We start from the raw sequence: 20,102 nt of genomic DNA, 5'->3' as shown, positions 1-20,102 counted from the left end.
TTACCATGTCAAACAGATTTAATGTTAACACTGTGGCATTTATCTTACAGAAATCTTCAAAGACAACAATGAAACCAAGTTTTACATTAACCTGTACCAGCCTTCTACAGCACAATCTTGGTTCAAAAGGGCATTCTGATTCTAAAATGGAGATTTCACAGAATGCCTTTCAAGCATAATTTCATGAATTCATTCATTTAAAATCATTTTCTTCCCCATAAACAATAACTCCACTAAAAGGTTTCATGTCAAGCTAACATTTTGCATTTGAAACAGTCAGCCATTATATTTTCATCATTATGAACATCATCAGCTAGTAATATTTTATAAACGTACATTTTAGTGTACAGGGGATAGTGTTATTTTAGTGTACAGGGGATAGATTTATTTTATGTTTCAGTAAAATTTAGCATGTTATTATCTCAAGGTAATGATTCAAAGAAAATAAATGTGAAGTCTCTCTCTCTCTCCTCAGCTCCTGTGAATGAGTGATATGGACCCGAGTTCACAAAATTCAATCGAAAGTTTTTAGTACTGAACATCCTCTACAATTTTATGTTTCTCCACTGCTGCTCCTGCCTGCTTCATCACTACCATTATGAGAAGTCCTTTCAATATTTCCAGACCTTGCTATCGATGGGCAGCCATTATGGCGGCAACACCTGATAATAAAAAAAGATGTCCATTTTGATAAAGATTAAATGTAAAATTCCTTGAACTACAAAGTTAAGAGACAGCACAAGCAAAACTCAGAATATAAAAGCTGTCATATACAATATAGTAATTACCTGCCAGGACCACTTAAATATAACAGTTAACCAAAGCCAATGAAGTAAGAAAGATAGGTCAGTGAGACAGGATAGCATTGTACTCACCAAAACACAGCCATAAAAGAAGCTGCACAAAACTAAAACCAGCAATGTATGGAAAACTGACTAAAACTAGAGAGTTAAATGAATCAATGAAGTATGAAATACAAGTCACAAAGACCTATTAATGGTGGAAGGGTGTAGCAAAATTGTATGACATTTTAACTAAAGTGCATGATAAAACAACCTAAATGTTAGGTGTTAACATACAGTGGGAGGAGGTGAGTGGGTACTATATGCCCCTTCCGCAACGAAGGACAATCATAGAAACTCAGAGCACCTTCCCCGGATTTTCTATCAAAGCTGGAGGGACAATCTTTAAGCTACATTACAACAACATATGTCCATATGACAAAGAAGCACCTGCCAATATGATGCCACAAAGTTCAAAATCAAACAGGGGCCGTAACTACATTAAAAGTTGACAGAAAATGGTTAAAATAAAATCTAATATTTATTCTTCTTAAAATAAAGTCTCATACAGAGTTCTGAAATCAGTTTAAAATTAGTGAGTGGAATGAAAATGCACAAGTGCTAAGCCAAACAGGGGCCATAATTCCATTATCATGAAATGGTTAAAAATTAAATTTGACCAATATATTCTTAATGAATAGGCTTCTGTCACATTTTGTTTCAGTCCAGATCCTAAAAAGTCATGGGACAAAACTGGACTGCAAATTTCAAAGTGAATGGGGGATGGAATGTAATTCTGTAAAATCTTGCAGAAAAAGGACATAAACTGAACTATAACTATCTTCCAATGTAAAGCTCCGTACCAAATTTGATGTCATATGTGATGAGACATGATGTGACAGATGAACATGGGTAACACATTTAGATTAAAAAGTCTGTATTTTCATGTTTTATCACTGTTTCATTTTCAAAATTGCAGACCAAAGTAAACAATGTAGAATTGGTACATGAAAACTGTACAAAAGATTCAATATCAACCTTTATCAGAGATGTTTAAGTCCACTACGAAAACTTATCTGACCTAATGATCATCCACCAAAAGCTGATGATGTGAACAAAATGCACTATAATACTTAGGACAGGAACATGGGGGTGGATTGAAAAAATATCAAGCAATTCAGTGTGTGAATATGCTCCCCTTCTGATTTCAATAATGCTGCCTGAAACCTAAATTTCACTTTTTCATAGTACAAATGTCTGAAGCCATTAAAATCTAATAATTCAAAATCATCTGTGAATTACCTCCCTTGGTACATACACTTCTCTTTTGATCTATTTTGTTAATTCCCTATATCAATAAATGTTTAATAACAGATTTATGTAGTCATGCCTGTCATTATTGTTCTTTTAGGCTTTTAATTTGCTTTCTTACATTTATGAACAGAAAATAAGGTAATTTTATAACACCTTCACACCAACTTTAGTATTTACTATCTACTATGAATATCATCAGTTATGCAAAGGACGAAAAAGTGCTTATACAAGAAAAATAGACCTACTGTCAAAAGTAATTTTTTCTGTGATATTTTTGGTCTTGATGTTTTCCTCCTGATTTGTAATGAACACAGTTTCATCATCTATCAACTTCCAGCCATACTTGTTAATCCACTGCTTGACCTGAGAATCTGCAATTAATACAACATTTTGTTACTAAGTAATATCAAATTAAACACTATTAGCTAAAAGGAAAATCATTTACAATTAACCATATATGAAAACAATATCCACTGACAACAAACTGTACTGAAATATGAATTTATAAATATGTATAATGGGACCCATGAGAGGATTCATTCAATGGTGCTGGTTACAGAATTTTTAAAATTCTTTCCTAAACTTTGGCAAAGAAATATTTGGATTTCTTATTTATAAAAAATCTGTTTTAGAAATAGTTCCAACTGTACCAAGAAATGCAGTTCTTTTGCCTGTGAAATCTTATCCAAGAGCTGCAATGAAAACTTAATACGTCATCATAGTTTTATACAAAATTTAACCCCATACAAAATCCTATGTCATCTTGCTTTCACTGTAGAGACAATTTTTCCAAAAGAATATTTTCACATCTTCAAATCCTAGTGAATGCAGTCTGTTCTCTTTTAGATAACTAGATGGTCTCTTTGTAACAACGACGATTCTTTGAAACCAAGACAACTCTTTGCCTTCATCTTTGTAACAATGACGATTCCTTGAAGCCAAGACAACTCTTTGCCTTCATCTTTGTAAGAATGACGATTCCTTGAAACCAAGACAATTCTTTGCCTTCATCCTGCTAATTCCTGTTTTAACATGTGCCCATAACAAACTATTTGTATGAGCCAAATCAGACTGGTTACGTTGTAAACTACTGAAATATAATATAACAAGAAAGAAAACAAACCACAGTAAAAACATAATATAACAAGAAAGAAAACAAACCACAGTAAAAACATAATATAACATGAAAGAAAACAAACCACAGTAACATATATACAACTTGTTAATCCTGGTAGTGCTATGCTGTCTTGCATGACCTTAATACCAATGCTCATTTGTTCCTAACTGTCCTTGAGCTATGCGATTTATTCCTCGGCACTATATAACATACTTGTGCTGATGTACCATGAAAACAAACCAAATTAAAAATTTTGGAATTTTATAACAAAATAATTTTAAAAAAGTTTGGATTATTCTCTCCCAAACTTATGCTCCACACAAGATTAGTGTACCGTGCTCCATCCTACAAATTATGTCATCAATGACTCTTAAAAAATCACTGAACTTAGCTTCTTTTGTATACCATGACAAAAGTCATTAAGTGTGCAACTAATAGCTTACATCAATTTACAGATAAGTGTTTAAATACTAAATAACATCTGACCCTAATGAAAAGGGATGCAACTTGAATCTATCTTCAATGATAAACTGTTTGTATTAGAGATATCTTTACTTCATGTACAAACAGACGGAGATATCAAACTATACCTGCTACCATTTCTGCCATGACTAAATTTCCCAGAATCCAGCAAATAAACTGCGTCAGTCCACTCCTCGATGATAAAAGCAGCCTCACTATCAAAACTGAGTTACACTAACAAAGTGACTGGGAAAAGTGTAATAAATAAATATGTATGCATATTGATTCACATGCCTTTTGACTGAAAAGTACTGACGTGATAAAGAAACTATTACTTTGGCAGGAAACACCATGGAAAGAGGTGACCATACTATGTACAACATTTATAGAGGAAATATACCCTGGGAGAAATCAGAATAGCCACTGAGATGAGGTGGCCACTATATAAAGTGACTGGACAGGTTTTACTGTATTATGTTTTGTGTAAACTCAAATAGTACCTGGTATTCCGCCTAGTAGTTGTATTAATGTGTCTTTAGGAATTGTCTGGTATGTAGCCGCAACAACATGACATACAACTGAAAGCAGATAAAATACAGTGCTTAGAACAGCTAATTGTGAAATTCATACAGTCAACACATTCTTGTACCGGAAAGAATTTACCTGCTAAAGCAATTTGTTGTACCCTTAAACAAGGAACGTGCTCCTGCAATATGAATTCCAAAAGAAGCTGCCTCAAAACTGACCTAAACAAAAAATATAACATTAAGGATTGATATGCAAAACCCACATGTTCTTTTAACACATTTATGGAAGGGCACATAAAAAAGAATCTGTAAGTTCTAAAACAGGTCAGGGGATGAAAATTTCTGAGCCTTGAAGCCCCAGGCCAGTCAATGTATGTGGTGGGTTGGTACTGATTTTAAAGATATGCACAGTGAGCAAGAACATTTTTTTCTGGCAAGATAGTCAGCACTGACATGTGTCTGGTCTGACACCAAAATCCATGCTGACAAGATAGTCGGCACTGACATATATCTGGTCTGACACCAAAATCCATTCTGACAAGATAATCAGCACTGACATGTATCTAGTTGACACCAAAATCCATTCTGACAAGACAGTCAGCACTGACATGTATCTGGTCTGACACCAAAATCCATGCTGACAAGACAGCCAGCACTGACATGTATCTGGTCTGACACCAAAATCCATGCTGACAAGACAGTCAGCACTGACATGTATCTGGTCTGACACCAAAATCCATTCTGACAAGTCAGCACTGACATGTATCTGGTTGACACCAAAATCCATGCTGACAAGATAGTCGGCACTGACATATATCTGGTCTGACACCAAAATCCATTCTGACAAGATAATCAGCACTGACATGTATCTAGTTGACACCAAAATCCATTCTGACAAGACAGTCAGCACTGACATGTATCTGGTCTGACACCAAAATCCATGCTGACAAAACAGCCAGCACTGACATGTATCTGGTCTGACACCAAAATCCATGCTGACAAGACAGTCAGCACTGACATGTATCTGGTCTGACACCAAAATCCATTCTGACAAGACAGTCAGCACTGACATGTATCTGGTCTGACATCAAAATCAAAGCTAATACTATTCAATGTGCCACAATACCACTCCAAGAAAATTTAAAAAATGCAGATACATAGCTCTGCTGCTCAGCACATTGTAGTCCAGGTTACAAGTCCTATATATAAACATTTTAGCTGACAAAAGCATAAAAGTCCTTAAAAAATTTGTATCAATGTTTTCTTGTCCTTAAAAATACGTAAAGGTCCTTATTGATAAAAATTTTGGAAAAAAATTCCTGATAATATACTTCAGAAAGTATTCAGCCCATCCGATTTTTTAATAAATTTTTTTATCCCTTCTTTGTTTTTATTATTGTTAATTTGTCAAAAACTATCAATTAAAATCATGACATTAAATTTATCACATTTAGTTTATTACATAAGAAGTCTGAAACAACCATGATGCTAGGAATGACAGTCGTCAGTATATACCTTACAGTATTCCACAAAGAAGAGATTGATGTTGTACTGCCACAATGAATTTCCAGGAATCCATAAGACCCTTTCTTTGTAGTAATGGTGGAGTGTTAAAACCATCTCTAATATTCTTGAGCACTAAAATGATTTTCAAGATGGCCACCACATCAGCCATACTGGATATAAGCACTATTTTCATTTAGGATGAAGATGAAATTACAAGTCTTTTGGTGAAACCCAATGTAGGGACATTATAATAAGTCTTTTGGTGAAACCCTATATAGATACAGCCATCCTTCAAGGTGTAGCAATAAGAATATTTTGAAAATGATCACTGCCCTGTGGTCATAAAAGTTTGCTTGGCACCATTATAATTATGACCAACTAGACACCATAACAAGTCTTCTCATGAAAATTTAAGTTAATATATCTGTCTCTGAATATCATTTATAACAGGATTTTCAAGATGCCTGTCATAGAGACCATACCAGTCAAGAGAATGGCCATACCAGTCAAGAGAATGGCCATGTCATAATGGATGCCCAAATGCTACCCTTTTCATTTTGTGTGTATGTGTGATTTGGATTTTTAACGTAGCTTTAACAATTTTTCAGTCATATCGCTATGATGTCTGCAATGTGGCAGTTTATACTGATGTCTAGCACTGCGGCATCATGCTGCAAACATGTAGCATGATGTCCCACCCAGTCACATTATTCTGACACCAGGCCGACCAGTCCTAACACTAACCTCTTAATGCTGAGCGCCAAGCAAGGCAAGCTGTTAGTACCATTTAAGTCTTTGGTATGACTCAGTCGGGGATCAAACCCACGACCTCCTGCATCTGAGGCGGACGCTCTAACCACTAGGCCACTGGAGCGGTCCTTTTCATTTTGATCAACTAGATACCAAAAGTCTTGAAGTGAATACGTCTTGTCAATAGGACATTCTGTTCAAAAAGAATAGCAACATAAAGATGTTCAAGATGGCCACATTGGGCATCTGTACATTGCCATTTCATTTTGGATGAACTAGACATAAAAAGCAGTCACGCAGTAAAAGTCACATGTCAATATTTTCTGCTCAAAGAGTAGTGATTACAAAGGATTTTCAAAATGGCCGTCACAGCAGCACCATGCTGATACAAGCATTTCTTCATGAGAAGTGGAGATAAGATGGGTACCACTGATGAGACTAATCGCAAATCTTCAAGTCAATGTCTACATGACCAGCTGTACAGGATAAATAACATTTTCAAGATGGCAACCATCTTTGGCACGGTGAAGGTCTGACCAGCATCATTTCCATTCAGGACCAAATACATATCATGTAAGTTTTTTAAACTGTAAAAGCCTATACTGACTATAACATTTTAGATAACAACCTGCTATAGGTTAAGATACAATGGATTTTCTATAATATTTGCATTCCTGGTTTTTGGGTCACAATGTATAAAGTCTCCTCATGCCCCACCCTCAATTTAAACTTCAATGGAGACTTTTTGACACCGACATGTGTCAGTTCATTTAAATGATGGGCTGCAGTGATTTTCGAAGATTTGGTTCTGGAAGACGAAGAAGAAGAAGAAAAAAGAAGATTGTCGGAATCTATAAATTCTTGCAGGTGGGTGCTTACACTTCCTTATGTGATCTTCAAATCCCATAATGCCCATAGTCAGATCAGGATCATTCCTTAGATCAATCTGGATGGGGAAAAAAATACATAAAAAGATAATAATTTACATACATTAATGCATTATCTTTCATTGTAGATGTAGATATGCATTGTTTCATCTCTATGTACAAATAACTATAGGTAAAAGATGGTAATGATACTTTTCAGTTTGATCCTGTTTACAATTTTCAGTCAGTCATTGGATTAAACACGACTGCTTTATTAGTTCCTCTTTTACTTGTCTATTGGTGTCTTGATCTGTCCATTTAGTTCAGCCAGAGATAAAAATTAAAAAAAATGACTTTTACCGGTATTATAAAATTTATTATTTATCTGACTGTATCAATTAGTCTTAAAATGTGCTGCATGGAAGCTTATATGGTGCATACATATATTGTGCCTTAATGTCAATAAAAGATACAATGATGTAATTTTGTGACAAGGCTGTAGTACTCGAAAAATTGCATGCTCTCACAAAATTTAATAAATTTTGATACAACTGTATAAAACAGAAAACCAAACAGTAATGAGCTAAATGCAGAAAGAAAACCAAATATACTTAAAATTTAATGTCAGTCAAGCATGAATATGAAATAGTGATGTACTTTTGTGACGATGGTGCAGTACTCACATTTAATCCCTCATCAAATTTTAGTAATCTAGGTATAACAGCAAATGGGAGTCAAAGTGACCTCCTTTTGTAGTTAGATTATGGTAGCAAAAGAGATGCATTCAATCAATCTTTTTAGAATCAGACAAATTTATTTTTAAAACTATACAGGAATCATTATGAAAAAATTAAAATAACCAAACGATTTGAATGGAAGATTTCTAGACTTATAAATTTACTGGACTCACCTCAAAGCATTGTTGTAATCACAGGTTACTCTATATACCAGAGTGGTCCAACTACAGACCTGTTGTTGCCCGAGTTCATATAAAAAAATAAGTTCTCAGTGTATCCCCCAGGAGTGTAAAATTGAGGGTAGAAAAAAAAACCTTGGTGTCAGAACTTGGGGGTCAAATAAAAAATGTGGGGGTAAAAAATGTACTGACAAATTTTCATCTGACTTGTAATTTTTCAGCTTGAAATAGGCTACTGCAACTTGCACAACATACTCTATCTCTCTCTCTCTCTAAACATACAAATAAACCAACATGCACAATTAACAAACAAATGCATTGTCTATTCAAAGAATAGTTTTTTTTTTAGTTCATTTCTCTTTTAATTTAAAGTCATACTTTTAAGTCTCCTTATAATCTTTTTGTAACAATATTATAGACCAATACATTATATATAAGCTAATACAAAAAGCCAAATAAATCTTTTTAACCAAATGGCAGTTAATTTACTGCCCGTCATAAAATGTGTATGATCACCGGTTTCATTGTACTTCGTCCCAGAACAACATTTATCTAAAAATTAAGGAGGCAAATGATTCATCTTCTTTCTAACAAGTTACACTTGAACTTTTAAGATCTTTCTTTTATTGCAGCAAAGTTAAAAACCAACAAAATCTGCAATAACCCCCTGACAGGGTTCATATGGTCTTTGATAGTCTGGGAAAAATGAGGTAGCATTTTCAAGGCCTTGAATGTTTGGGAAAATCGAGCAAATTACCCTGAGGTCTTTAAAAATCTTTGAAAATAAAAAAAAAACATTTTAATTTCTTTCCATAATCACAAATAAAATGGTCCAAGGTTGTTAGATTCAGATGTAGTTGAGTTTTCCTGATTTCTTTATTCTGATGACCCATTCAGTTTCATTTCTTCATCAAACACTATTGTTGTATTTTACATTCATTGTTTTAACAAATAACATAACTTGTATACTAAATGTTAGCAAAAATAGGTCTTGGAAATCTATGTTTGTGGTCTTTGAAAGTCTGGTTAAAGTCTTTGAATTTATCATTCAGAATTCTGTATGAACCCTGCCTGACTCTGTAATCCAAAGAACGCATTTGTCTTGGCAAGTTTACTGATTTCTTTGTTGTGAAAGAATGTTTTGGGTTATAATGTGTACTCCAGATATCTTGAGGCAATTGAGGTCAGATTTTTTAAATTCTTAAACCCTATCATGAAAGGATTATTCACTTTTGCAGTTTTCGCAATCACGCGATCAGAAGTCACACTGGTAATCCTAATGGATGTGCCATATTCCAGTCAAAGGACTTGTTTTCTCCAAATTTCATTAAAGTTAGATCCACAGTTACTCTTCTGTGTTTTGCTTCTTTCACTTTCTTTGCTAATGATTCTTAATGCACGACATTTTAATCTCGAGATCACTTTCTAGTGCAACAAGCATTGAGGTTAAACATCTAGATGACACCTTGACGAGCTTGATGGAAACTGTGTGAGAGCTTGCAAGATTAGGGGAAGCTACTCCATCATAACATAGCCTATGCTAGTCTGGTTCCCTGTTTCTTATACTCCCTGCGTTGCACTCAGCTATACGAATAGAGGAGTGCAATGCAGGGCGCAAACAAAGCAGGGAACCAGTCTATGCCTATGTTCGAACTATACACGATGCCATCCCTCATCCAAAGCAATGGATATTTTAAAAAATCATGATCGCATTATGCGAATCCTTTGCATAAAAAAAATGCATGACAACAAAACGTGTATGCCAATTTTCTCCACCGTGCGTCACCTATGCACAAATGTGCATAAAGGGAAACACTGAGTTCTATAATTGAAGTATAATTAATACAATATACATGTGTATGGCCCACTAACTTTACATTTTTGGTCCATGTGGCCCATGGTGTTTAAGATTGTTGGACATTATAATGAAATGGTGAAGTGTCAGGGGCAGACAAGAAATTTGCAACAATACCCAGAAGTCCTGGAACTGACACATCTCTAGTCTGTTTGCCAGTTTCATAACATTCTTGGTTGGTAACTCCTCCTGCTGTAAACACTGGTTAAGGTAAACATATTTAAGAATATATATATAGGTCATGATCACTGCACATCTCTGGCAGTCAAAATTATTATACCTAGTTCTGACAAATGGTGGGGTGGGCTGTCAATTATATAAACTTGTTTTTCATGTTGTATCGTATAAATTTGCTTATAAAATGAGTCAAACTGCAAATGGCACAGACCCAGATCTGCCATTGCATAATGTGCCAGCAGATCAGGTTTTGTGCAGTTTTTGTTAGGAGTAATCAGTAGAACAAACAACACAGACCCTGATCTGCCATAGCGCAATGCACCTGCAGATCAGTATATTTGCTGTCTGCAGTTTGTCTTGACTTATAAACAAGTATGTACATTATAATTTTTCTGCTTCCATGATCATACAAACCAATAATCGAGTCATCTTTCACGTTTTAGTGTAAAGTACAACAGACATAAACTATATGAAGCTGAAACTTAGGCTACACACAATGAAGCCAACAGCAAAGTACCCAAGGCATCATGGCACATGCTTTCTCTCTCCGATGTCCTATGTTTGAATTGACCATTCCCTATACTCGACCAATCTTCTACCAGCTGTCATTCAGTTCTAATTTATTCAAAATTCCAAAGGACTACTAGTCAATCTTGTTTGTGACAATGTTTCTCTCTTACTTATGACACCTACAGTGCTTTGCTTGTCTGACAAAGAGAACATATGTGGCCCAAACTGTCGGACACCTGGGCATTTTGCACTATTAACATGAATAAATTCCTTGTTTAATCATTTCATTATTATTTTTTCATCAAAACTGCAATTATCTGTTGTACAACCTTCACTACATCTTGATGCCTTAAATATTGTGCAGTTAATCTGTGCGGTCTTATGTGATAAATCACTATGCCTTCTTTTAACTGTGTGGTCTTATGTGATAAATCACTATGCCTTCTTTTAAACTGTGTGGTGTTATGTGATAAATCACTGTGTGGTGTTATGTGATAAAACACTGTTTGGTGTTATGTGATAAATCACTATGCCTTCTTTGGTGCCTAGGTCTTTGAAATTACTAACAGAAGTTGTTCTACTGACCAAATTTTTTTACAACAATCCCAACAATATAATGTCTTGAAATTGTATCCATTGATACTTACATCGATGAATATTCTGGCAAGGCTAAAAATTAATATCACAATCTAACATATATAGCAGATGATTTGATGAATATGTTTGCTTGTAGCAATTAACTAAAATGACTATGTGCTGAAACAGCTAACCACCATGACTACCTGCCTTCTACCATATGCAAAATACTCAGCATCAGCAACTGAAAGTGCCTGGCAGTCCAAAGATAGCATTTTTAAGTGCAGGCAAGTAGCTTCATATGGAATTTTACAATTTGGTTTGACAGGTTTTAAAGATTAACTGGAATTATAGGTCAGCATTCCCACACATGAAGGATACACGGACAGTATCGATAAGACATTTGCACAGTGTGAAGTCCGAGTGTGGAAGATTGGTAAGGGCTTTCAACAAAATCTGGGCTGTAACATTGGTCTGGTAATACCCTGGGTTAAACTGGTACCTGGAAATATATAAGAGAATAACATAAGCTAATTTATCACTGTTCTGGTTTGTTTTTAATTTTGTGATGTGTTATACTCATTAACATACATACGAAACCCAAGGCAGGTATAAGCACAATTATCACAAACAAGAGGCCAAAAACAGGATAGTTTGGGTGTATAAGTGTACTCTACACATTACATACAACAATTGGAGCACATATGGAAAAGATACATTTTCACTACTAACCTGGTTTTGCAGCTGGTCAAAATTCTTATTACAAAGGGCAAAATCTAGAACCAGAATACAAGCTCAAAATATAGTGAAAAATAATTTATATTCAGCACTCACTTCATGTGTAGATGTGCAACTTTCGCTGAAAGATTGTGAACTGGAATTCTGCAGTGATCATGGTCAGGTGTTCAGTTTGCTGTATTACATTACTCTCATATTTCTCTTTGAAAGTTTATATTTGTGTTGATACTTATTGTTGATCTGACATGTTTTGAAGTTTGAAAAGATCCATCTACATTCTCCATGATAACAAGTTTGAAAAGATCCATCTACATTCTCCATGATAACAAGTTTGAAAAGATCCATCTACATTCTCCATGATAACAAGTTTGAAAAGATCCATCTACATTCTCCATGATAACAAGTTTGAAAAGATCCATCTACATTCTCCATGATAACAAGTTTGAAAAGATCCATCTACATTCTCCATGATAACAAGTTTGAAAAGATCCATCTACATTCTCCATGATAACAAGTTTGAAAAGATCCGTCTACATTCTCCATGATAACAAGTTTGAAAAGATCCGTCTACATTCTCAAGTTTGAAAAGATCCGTCTACATTCTCCATGATAACAAGTTTGAAAAGATCCGTCTACATTCTCCATGATAACAAGTTTGAAAAGATCCACCTACATTCTCCATGATAACAAGTTTGAAAAAGCATATTTACGCCATAATGACATTTCTTTCCAGCTTTACAAGCAGTACATGTACTATTTACGTGTATGAATAGCTATTCCTGATGAAGCTTGTCATCCATTCACCATTTTGCTTAACATCTGACACCATTTTCTTTAAAAGTATAGACTGGATCATTAACTAGCTAGCTTACAGGCAAAGTTCACATCTGAAGAAACGGGTTTGTTTTTCAGAAATGGGCCATATAGATTTGCTATAAACTGCAAAAAAGGCAAGTACCCTCATGCTACCTTATCCAGCAGTCACCTTTTTAAGACTGTTCTCATATTTATAAGAGCGAAATAAAAGGAATGATAATAAAATGACAAAAACAACTTTGCACTGCTTTATTTTAATTTTATTTCCTAATGTAAAGTGTAATTCATAAACAGGCTAGCCTAATATGTAGTGATTACACCAAGAGCATAATGGCTGGCATGTATGCATTAATATGAGATACACTGAAATGTGATGATTACACCAAGAGCATAATGACTGGCATGTATGCATTAATATGAGATACACTGAAATGTAATGATTACACCAAGGGCATAATGGTTGGCATGTATGCATTAATATGAAATACACTGAAATGTGATGATTACACCAAGAGCATAATGACTGGCATGTATGCATTAATTTGAGATACATTGAAATATAATGATTACACCAAGAGCATAATGGTTGGCATGTATGCAATAATATGAGATACACTGAAATGTAATGATTACACCAAGAGCATAATGGTTGGCATGTATGCATTAATTTGAGATACATTGAAATGTAATGATTACACCAAGAGCATAATGGCTGGCATGTATGCATTAATATGAGATACACTGAAATGTAATGATTACACCAAGAGCATAATGGTTGGCATGTATGCAAATAATATGAGATACACTGAAATGTAATGATTACATCAAGAGCATAATGGTTGGATTGTATGCATTAATTTGAGATACACTGAAATGTAATGATTACACCAAGAGCATAATGGTTGGCATGTATGCAATAATATGAGATACACTGAAATGTAATGATTACACCAAGAGCATAATGGTTGGCATGTATGCAATAATATGAGATACACTGAAATGTAATGATTACACCAAGAGCATAATGGTTGGCATGTATGCAATAATATGAGATACACTGAAATGAAAAGGTGCATGGATGGTATAAGGATTTTCAACTTTTGATATCGAACTGTTGACAAATTATTGAAGAATAAAAAATTTCAACAATGGTGATCCAGAGTAAACAATAATATTAAATTTAATGGAGTTACAAAGTTGCTATAAAAACTAGCAGAAATTACATACAGTTTTAAAACAGCAAGGTTTGCCTCAAGATCATATGTGTTTTCTCTGGCCTGCATGTCCACATATCTCTCCAAAGTACTGAGATTTTCTGGATTGTATCTGAAATGATAATGTGTATATATATATATATATATATATATATATATATATATATATATATAAAAATATATGTCATTCCATGTCAAGCGGGCCAGGGGTGACAATACGACCCCCTCAACAACAACAAAATCTGTAACAAATATATTTTGAAGTACATGTCGAGGGATGAAGACCTACAGAATATTAGGCTCATAGCTCAAAAATTGACTAAGATATGGCTTTCTGAAAATTGAGTGCCACTATTAACTTGCAAAAGCATATAGCTCAGGTTGATTTTCACAAAACTTTTTTCCACATTTCTAATTGGGCTAGACAGCTCAAAATCAGAAGTCCTACATAACTTTTAGCGTAGATCATGGATCAGAAATCATCCTGAAGCTATCTTGCATGGTTGGCAGGTTATATGGCCACAAAACCCCTATCCCAACCAATGTACTAATTTTTTTCAGGATTTTGCTGCAGTCCAGCTTCCACACGCAAACAGATAGCGATGAAATATTGGGCATGTAGTGAGGCAATGGATGATACTCTGTGACTAATCTGTAAAAAGACATATCTTCATTAGATTTTCAGATTTTGTGCCTTAAAGTTGTTTCCAGAGCAAAAACCTTTTATATGACTCCTAAAAATCTGAAACTTATGGGATTTAGACTTCATTTCAATGCCTCCAACACAGCAAAGAATTTTTCTTGGTTCTAATCATCTTGATATATTTTTGATTTTTCAAAATTTATGGTGTATCCATAAAATGTCTTTAGTCAGTTTTTGGGTAAATCAATCTGGGTAACTCAGATACTCATTCTAATGTGAAAGTTGGATTATGTGACCCTAAAAACCATATAAATAATATATTACAACCCTGTGTGAGGTAATTCAATATATATAATGAAAGGAATTGTTTTATTTATTCCTCTTCCCTGTACAAAACTTTCCTCCATATGAAAAGGGCAAGTATGGGTACATTAAGAATTACAGAACCTGGTTAAATATGATGAATCTGGTGAAATTGTCAGATATAAAACCAACCAAGCTTCAACATTATGTACAATTTTAATCTATTTTCAGATAATTATATAGGAACTAAATGCATATCGCATACCATTTATGCCCACTTATAAGTTGAGCCCAACTGCAAACACAGATCCTGCTCTACTATCACATAATGCACCAGCAGGGTCTATGTTGCTGGTAACTGGTCGTTTCATACCCAAATGTGTCGTTTTGATTCCAAAGCAATGGTCATTTTGTACCCAAGGTGCTGGTCGTTTTGTACCCAATGCTATAGTTTTCATTTCATCAGAATAAACTATTTCTATGTTGCTTTTTTTTACCTCTGTGATAGATAGATAGATAGATAGATAGATAGATACAATATTACAAAGGTAATTACACGAACGATCAATGCTAAAATGAATCTACATGTTAGTGAAGCAACGGCTATATATAAATTGATAATAATAATAATGATAATAGGAACATAATTAAGGGATATTATATTATATGAATACTACATGACCTTGTATACTTTAATGGGAAGCATAATTGAAATGTTAAGTTATCAAATGTTAAAATCCATGGATATCTAGTAAGTTGAAGCTTTCAAGCTTAATTCAATTTTACGCGTGTTTGATTATTTATTTGTTTTGTTTTACTCTGAAATAATTACATGAGGTCTCTGTTTTTCTGCAGTCTTTTGATTCTGAGAAATCTTAATAAATTCCATGCCAAGAATTATTTGACAATAACTCATTTGGCCCCACGAGGTTTTTGTCGTTTTCATCTGAAATGTGAGTAGGAATGACATTTTGGAGGCTATTTCTGAATCCATCGGCTTTCAAAAGATTTTCCATGAGACTAATACCTAGCTGTATTAGAAACATCATTTTCCATTGGTTATTTTGCTTGCGCATGAGCAGAAGGGTAAAAGTTGGAGTTCTTTTTCTTTTGCTTAATGGACCCATCATTTTCATATGGAGACCTCTCTTCATTTCAAATGCCCACTGTATCCTAGTTTTTGCAAAGATTCACCTGTCTGTGTGCAGTTCAGACCGGTCTGCCTTAGATCTGAGGCCAAAAGATCTAAAATCCAGACATAAAATTGCATTCCGACCACAAGTGAATTTTGGGTGAAAAAAAAAAAAAAAACGTGCCAAAAAATTAGGTTTGCGATAAAAATTGAAATTAACACCAGTATTGGTCCTTGGAGAAGACAAACTTAATCAAGCAACACTGTTTTATCTGCATTCAGCCCCACTTAAAAAAGATCGCAGAATTTCAAGTTCTGGTCCATTTGCAGAAATGTTCATTAGCATTTGTAAACTCTTTTGGTTTAAGGAATTCCTTAAAGAAGTCTTCTCCGAATTGCCGTTATTACCCCTTCCTTTTTTTTTTTTTGGGGAGGGGGGAGGCACCAGACAGATGCCCCCCCTCCAAAAAAAAGAAAAAGGTGCTTTATATCTGTGTGTACCCCATCAGATATGCTGTGTGTTGCTGTTTAGTTACAGAATTTTACAGATTTTTTTATCAAAAATTTATTTTGAAATCTTTGATGGGGTATTTTATTTCCCTTCCTTGCGAAAATAATTTAGCAAACTCATTTTATCCACAGAGTAAATATCAGCTTGCTTGACAACTACTTATAAAGTGATCATAACATCAATTTTCTCTTTTAAATACGAACTGAAACAGCTCATTAATTAGCGTAATTGTTTCTCTTCAAACACAATATCACACGTGGAAGTTAATCATCTGTATAATCAATTATAAATTAAAGAATCATTACTGTAATTTAATCAGTTCATAAAGGAAACCAACACTGATGTCGGTAAAGTACCTTTCATTAATTTAATTACACTGACTCGCTGGATTAAAATCATAGTGAGCAGCTCGTTATGATCTAGATTGAGTAAACTCATTGCAACAAAACCGTTTACAACACTACAGTCAAGCCTTAACAGGATGTAAATGTATACCGTATTTTCGCGTATATTAGACGCATCCAATTATAAGACGCACCCATATATAAGACGCGGGGTTTGGCGATTTGTGTAAAAAATATTTTAAATAAGATGCCCTCGAATATAAGACGCACTCAGCTTCGCGATCTGCTTAACTGAGCAAACCCTATATTGACTCCAGATGACATAGCGTTGATTTTTTTAAAATAACTTATAAGTTACTTACGGTATTGATCTTATCTAATATTATTTTCTTAACTACTATTACATTATTGTTCCAATAAAGTTTAATCAAATCCTTTGAATAATTGTGTGTGTTGTTTTGTTCAAATCTGTACCAGTAAAAATCCGTTTTCAAACCACGTGCATCCAAGTGGCTACCGGTACTTTCCTTTGTCATAAACGCAAATATCTCTAATGTTTCGATCACTCACCTGATGTAAACAAGGCTTTATTGACCGTTTTGGCTGGAGTTCAAATAATTGTTTGAGGCAGGGCCGCAACGGTTATCGTTTGATCTTATCTTCCTGTAGGCGCTAGGCCTAGGCTTCAGCGGCTTGGGTTAGTATATACCGGTATATTCCAGTATATAGGGTATACGTGGGATCAGTCTCTTGTTATAAATAAATGAGTGATCAACCTCTTCAGCATTTATAAAATTTTCACGATGACAAAGCGAAAATCATATACGGCCGATTTTAAATTAGACGTCATCAAGTTTGCCAAGGAGCATGGCAACAGAGCTGCACACCTTCACACCAGCTGGTCGACAACATCGTGCAACGTACGTAGAGGTGTGTAATTGGGTTTTCCGGGCATTGGAGAAAGTGAAAACAACAACAATCGTCAATGGCTTCAGAAAGTGTCGGATAATTCCAGAACCGGCTGCCGATATCAGTTCTTCGGACAACGAATCGGCTGCATCCGATACCACTGACGCCAATGAGGATCAATTATCAGCGGCTATGGAGGTATTCGGTGAGAGAGAATTTGATGAAAGTTTTGATGGATTTAAAGCCGAAACTGATAACGATGAAGATGAAGATGAATAGATTTGTGTAAAAAAATAATTAGATAAGACGCCCACGAATATAAGACGCACTTAGGGTGCGGGGTAAGTAAAATTTAATATAAGACGCGCCTTATATACGCGAAAATACGGTACACGAAGAGGGGTAGAATCAAGTATTCAGTATACCCGGAGGGCATGGTTGACAAAATAAAGGTAGACATAGTGATTAAACCACAAAAATAAGGACTAGCCCAGCTTTTTTTTAAAGCACTTGTCCCGGACTAGCGACCTGGAAAATTTTACTTGCCCGACTTCAAAAATTACTAGTCCGGGACGTCGGGCTATGGGATTTGCTCAGTCATGCACATATATGCTATTATACAGTGAAAACAATACAATTACTGTAATTATTTGTGTTTGGTTAATTTTTTAGCCCAGATATGCTTTGCTCATGCAATGTTTAAGGTAGGAAAAAGATTAGGTCTAGTGAGGGAGCGATAAATATGACAATAATGTATATTTGACCTTGTAAATTAATGGGAATGAAATGACCACCACTTTGGGTACGAACTAACCAGCACATCCGGTACGAAACGACCAGCACCTCGGGTACGAAAAGACTAGCACCTTGGGTACAAAACGACTTGGGTACAGAATGACCATGAGCCATGTTGTTTGTTCTACTGATCACTCGTAATAAACTACACAGATGAATATCTAATGGTGCATTATGCAATGTCATATCTGAGTTTATGCAGTGTGCAGTTGGGTTCAACATGTATACGTGTACAGAATGGTAAATAATATTCAAAAATAGACCTCATGTTGGACTCCAAGTCCAATTATGTTTTCATAAAGCTGCTTCAAGTTATTTCCCTTGCTTGAGCATACGTTCAATATGGGTTGCCAAATGTGTGAGCTAATCCTGACAACGTGGCCTGTTTCAGTTGACAGGGGAACACGCTACACAAAGCAGTTTATTTTGGAGTAAAGACGTAGACCCAAAGAACATAAATATCAGGGCAGACGTCTTACACTGCAGTACTAACAGCTGCCAAGTTTCTTAGACCGAGCTTTTTCCAAAATCACAACACCCGGCTTCTTCTTTTATCAATAATACAACTTTTCAAGGACCTGCTATAAACTATATTAGGTATTAAATTATAAATCTTAATTTTAGCTTGATAAGAGTAGTTCAATCACCTGTCAATCCCCTTAAGAAGATTGGCAACATTTGCTCGCATAGCCTCTGCCATATTGCCGCATGTAAGTGACCGACATGCCGTAAAATAACAGTAAAATATGATTTAATTACATTAGAAAAGTTTGTGAAATTCTATCGAGCAATAGATTTATATGTAAATCCTGCTAATTTGTCAATATTTACTATATAAATATATATTGGATATTGTTGTTCTTAATTACGGCAACCATAAATCGTCTATAACTAATATTAGCCTGGTTCCCATGACCAATGAAACTAAATCGCTACCATCAAATGTATGATAGGTTATTAAATATACAAAAATGACGAGGAACCAATCTACAACAAACCCTGGATTCAATCGGAAGTGTCGTTGTTTATTTTGGTTTGTTTTTAGCAGCAGATGGGGTGAAAAGACCTTTTGGTAGAACGTCATTTTTGGAAAAATAAGACTTCCTACGAAAATGAAAATATAATGTCAATAACGCCAAACCAAAGCTTCTAAATGACCGAGAGTTTCTCTAATTGGGTTAGGTTTTGTTGCTACTTTAGAAGTTTATTGTTGTCGTTAGTGTTTTTATTTTAAAATATATGCGCGTTTGTTATCCCATTAGTGACGCTTCATTGAGGTCGCACCACCTCTGCTGCTGTAATTAAATCAGTCTCTCAACCACAGATTTCATCTAGATCA

General features: G+C 34.9%; 1 protein-coding gene across 1 annotated transcript; it reads right to left on the bottom strand.

Moving 5' to 3' along the window:
• Nucleotides 1-19,566, bottom strand: LOC149808555 (eukaryotic translation initiation factor 3 subunit K-like). The gene is made up of 8 exons (XM_089979027.1): nt 19,411-19,566; nt 14,140-14,238; nt 11,740-11,860; nt 10,213-10,287; nt 7,338-7,404; nt 4,176-4,253; nt 2,342-2,467; nt 1-662 (listed from the first exon to the last, which is right to left on the bottom strand). The coding sequence occupies exons 1-8, from the start codon at nt 19,461-19,463 to the stop codon at nt 631-633; spliced, it is 651 nt and encodes a 216-aa protein (XP_089835153.1). The 5' UTR covers nt 19,464-19,566; the 3' UTR covers nt 1-630.
• Nucleotides 19,567-20,102: the final 536 nt, after the last annotated feature.

The sequence above is a fragment of the Sinohyriopsis cumingii genome, chromosome 1 (genome assembly GCF_028554795.1).
Source record: "Sinohyriopsis cumingii isolate HCF-2022 chromosome 1, ASM2855479v2, whole genome shotgun sequence".
NCBI lineage: Eukaryota > Metazoa > Mollusca > Bivalvia > Unionida > Unionidae > Sinohyriopsis > Sinohyriopsis cumingii.
Note: the sequence above shows the minus strand (reverse complement) of the source record. Positions and strands in the feature narration are given on the sequence as shown.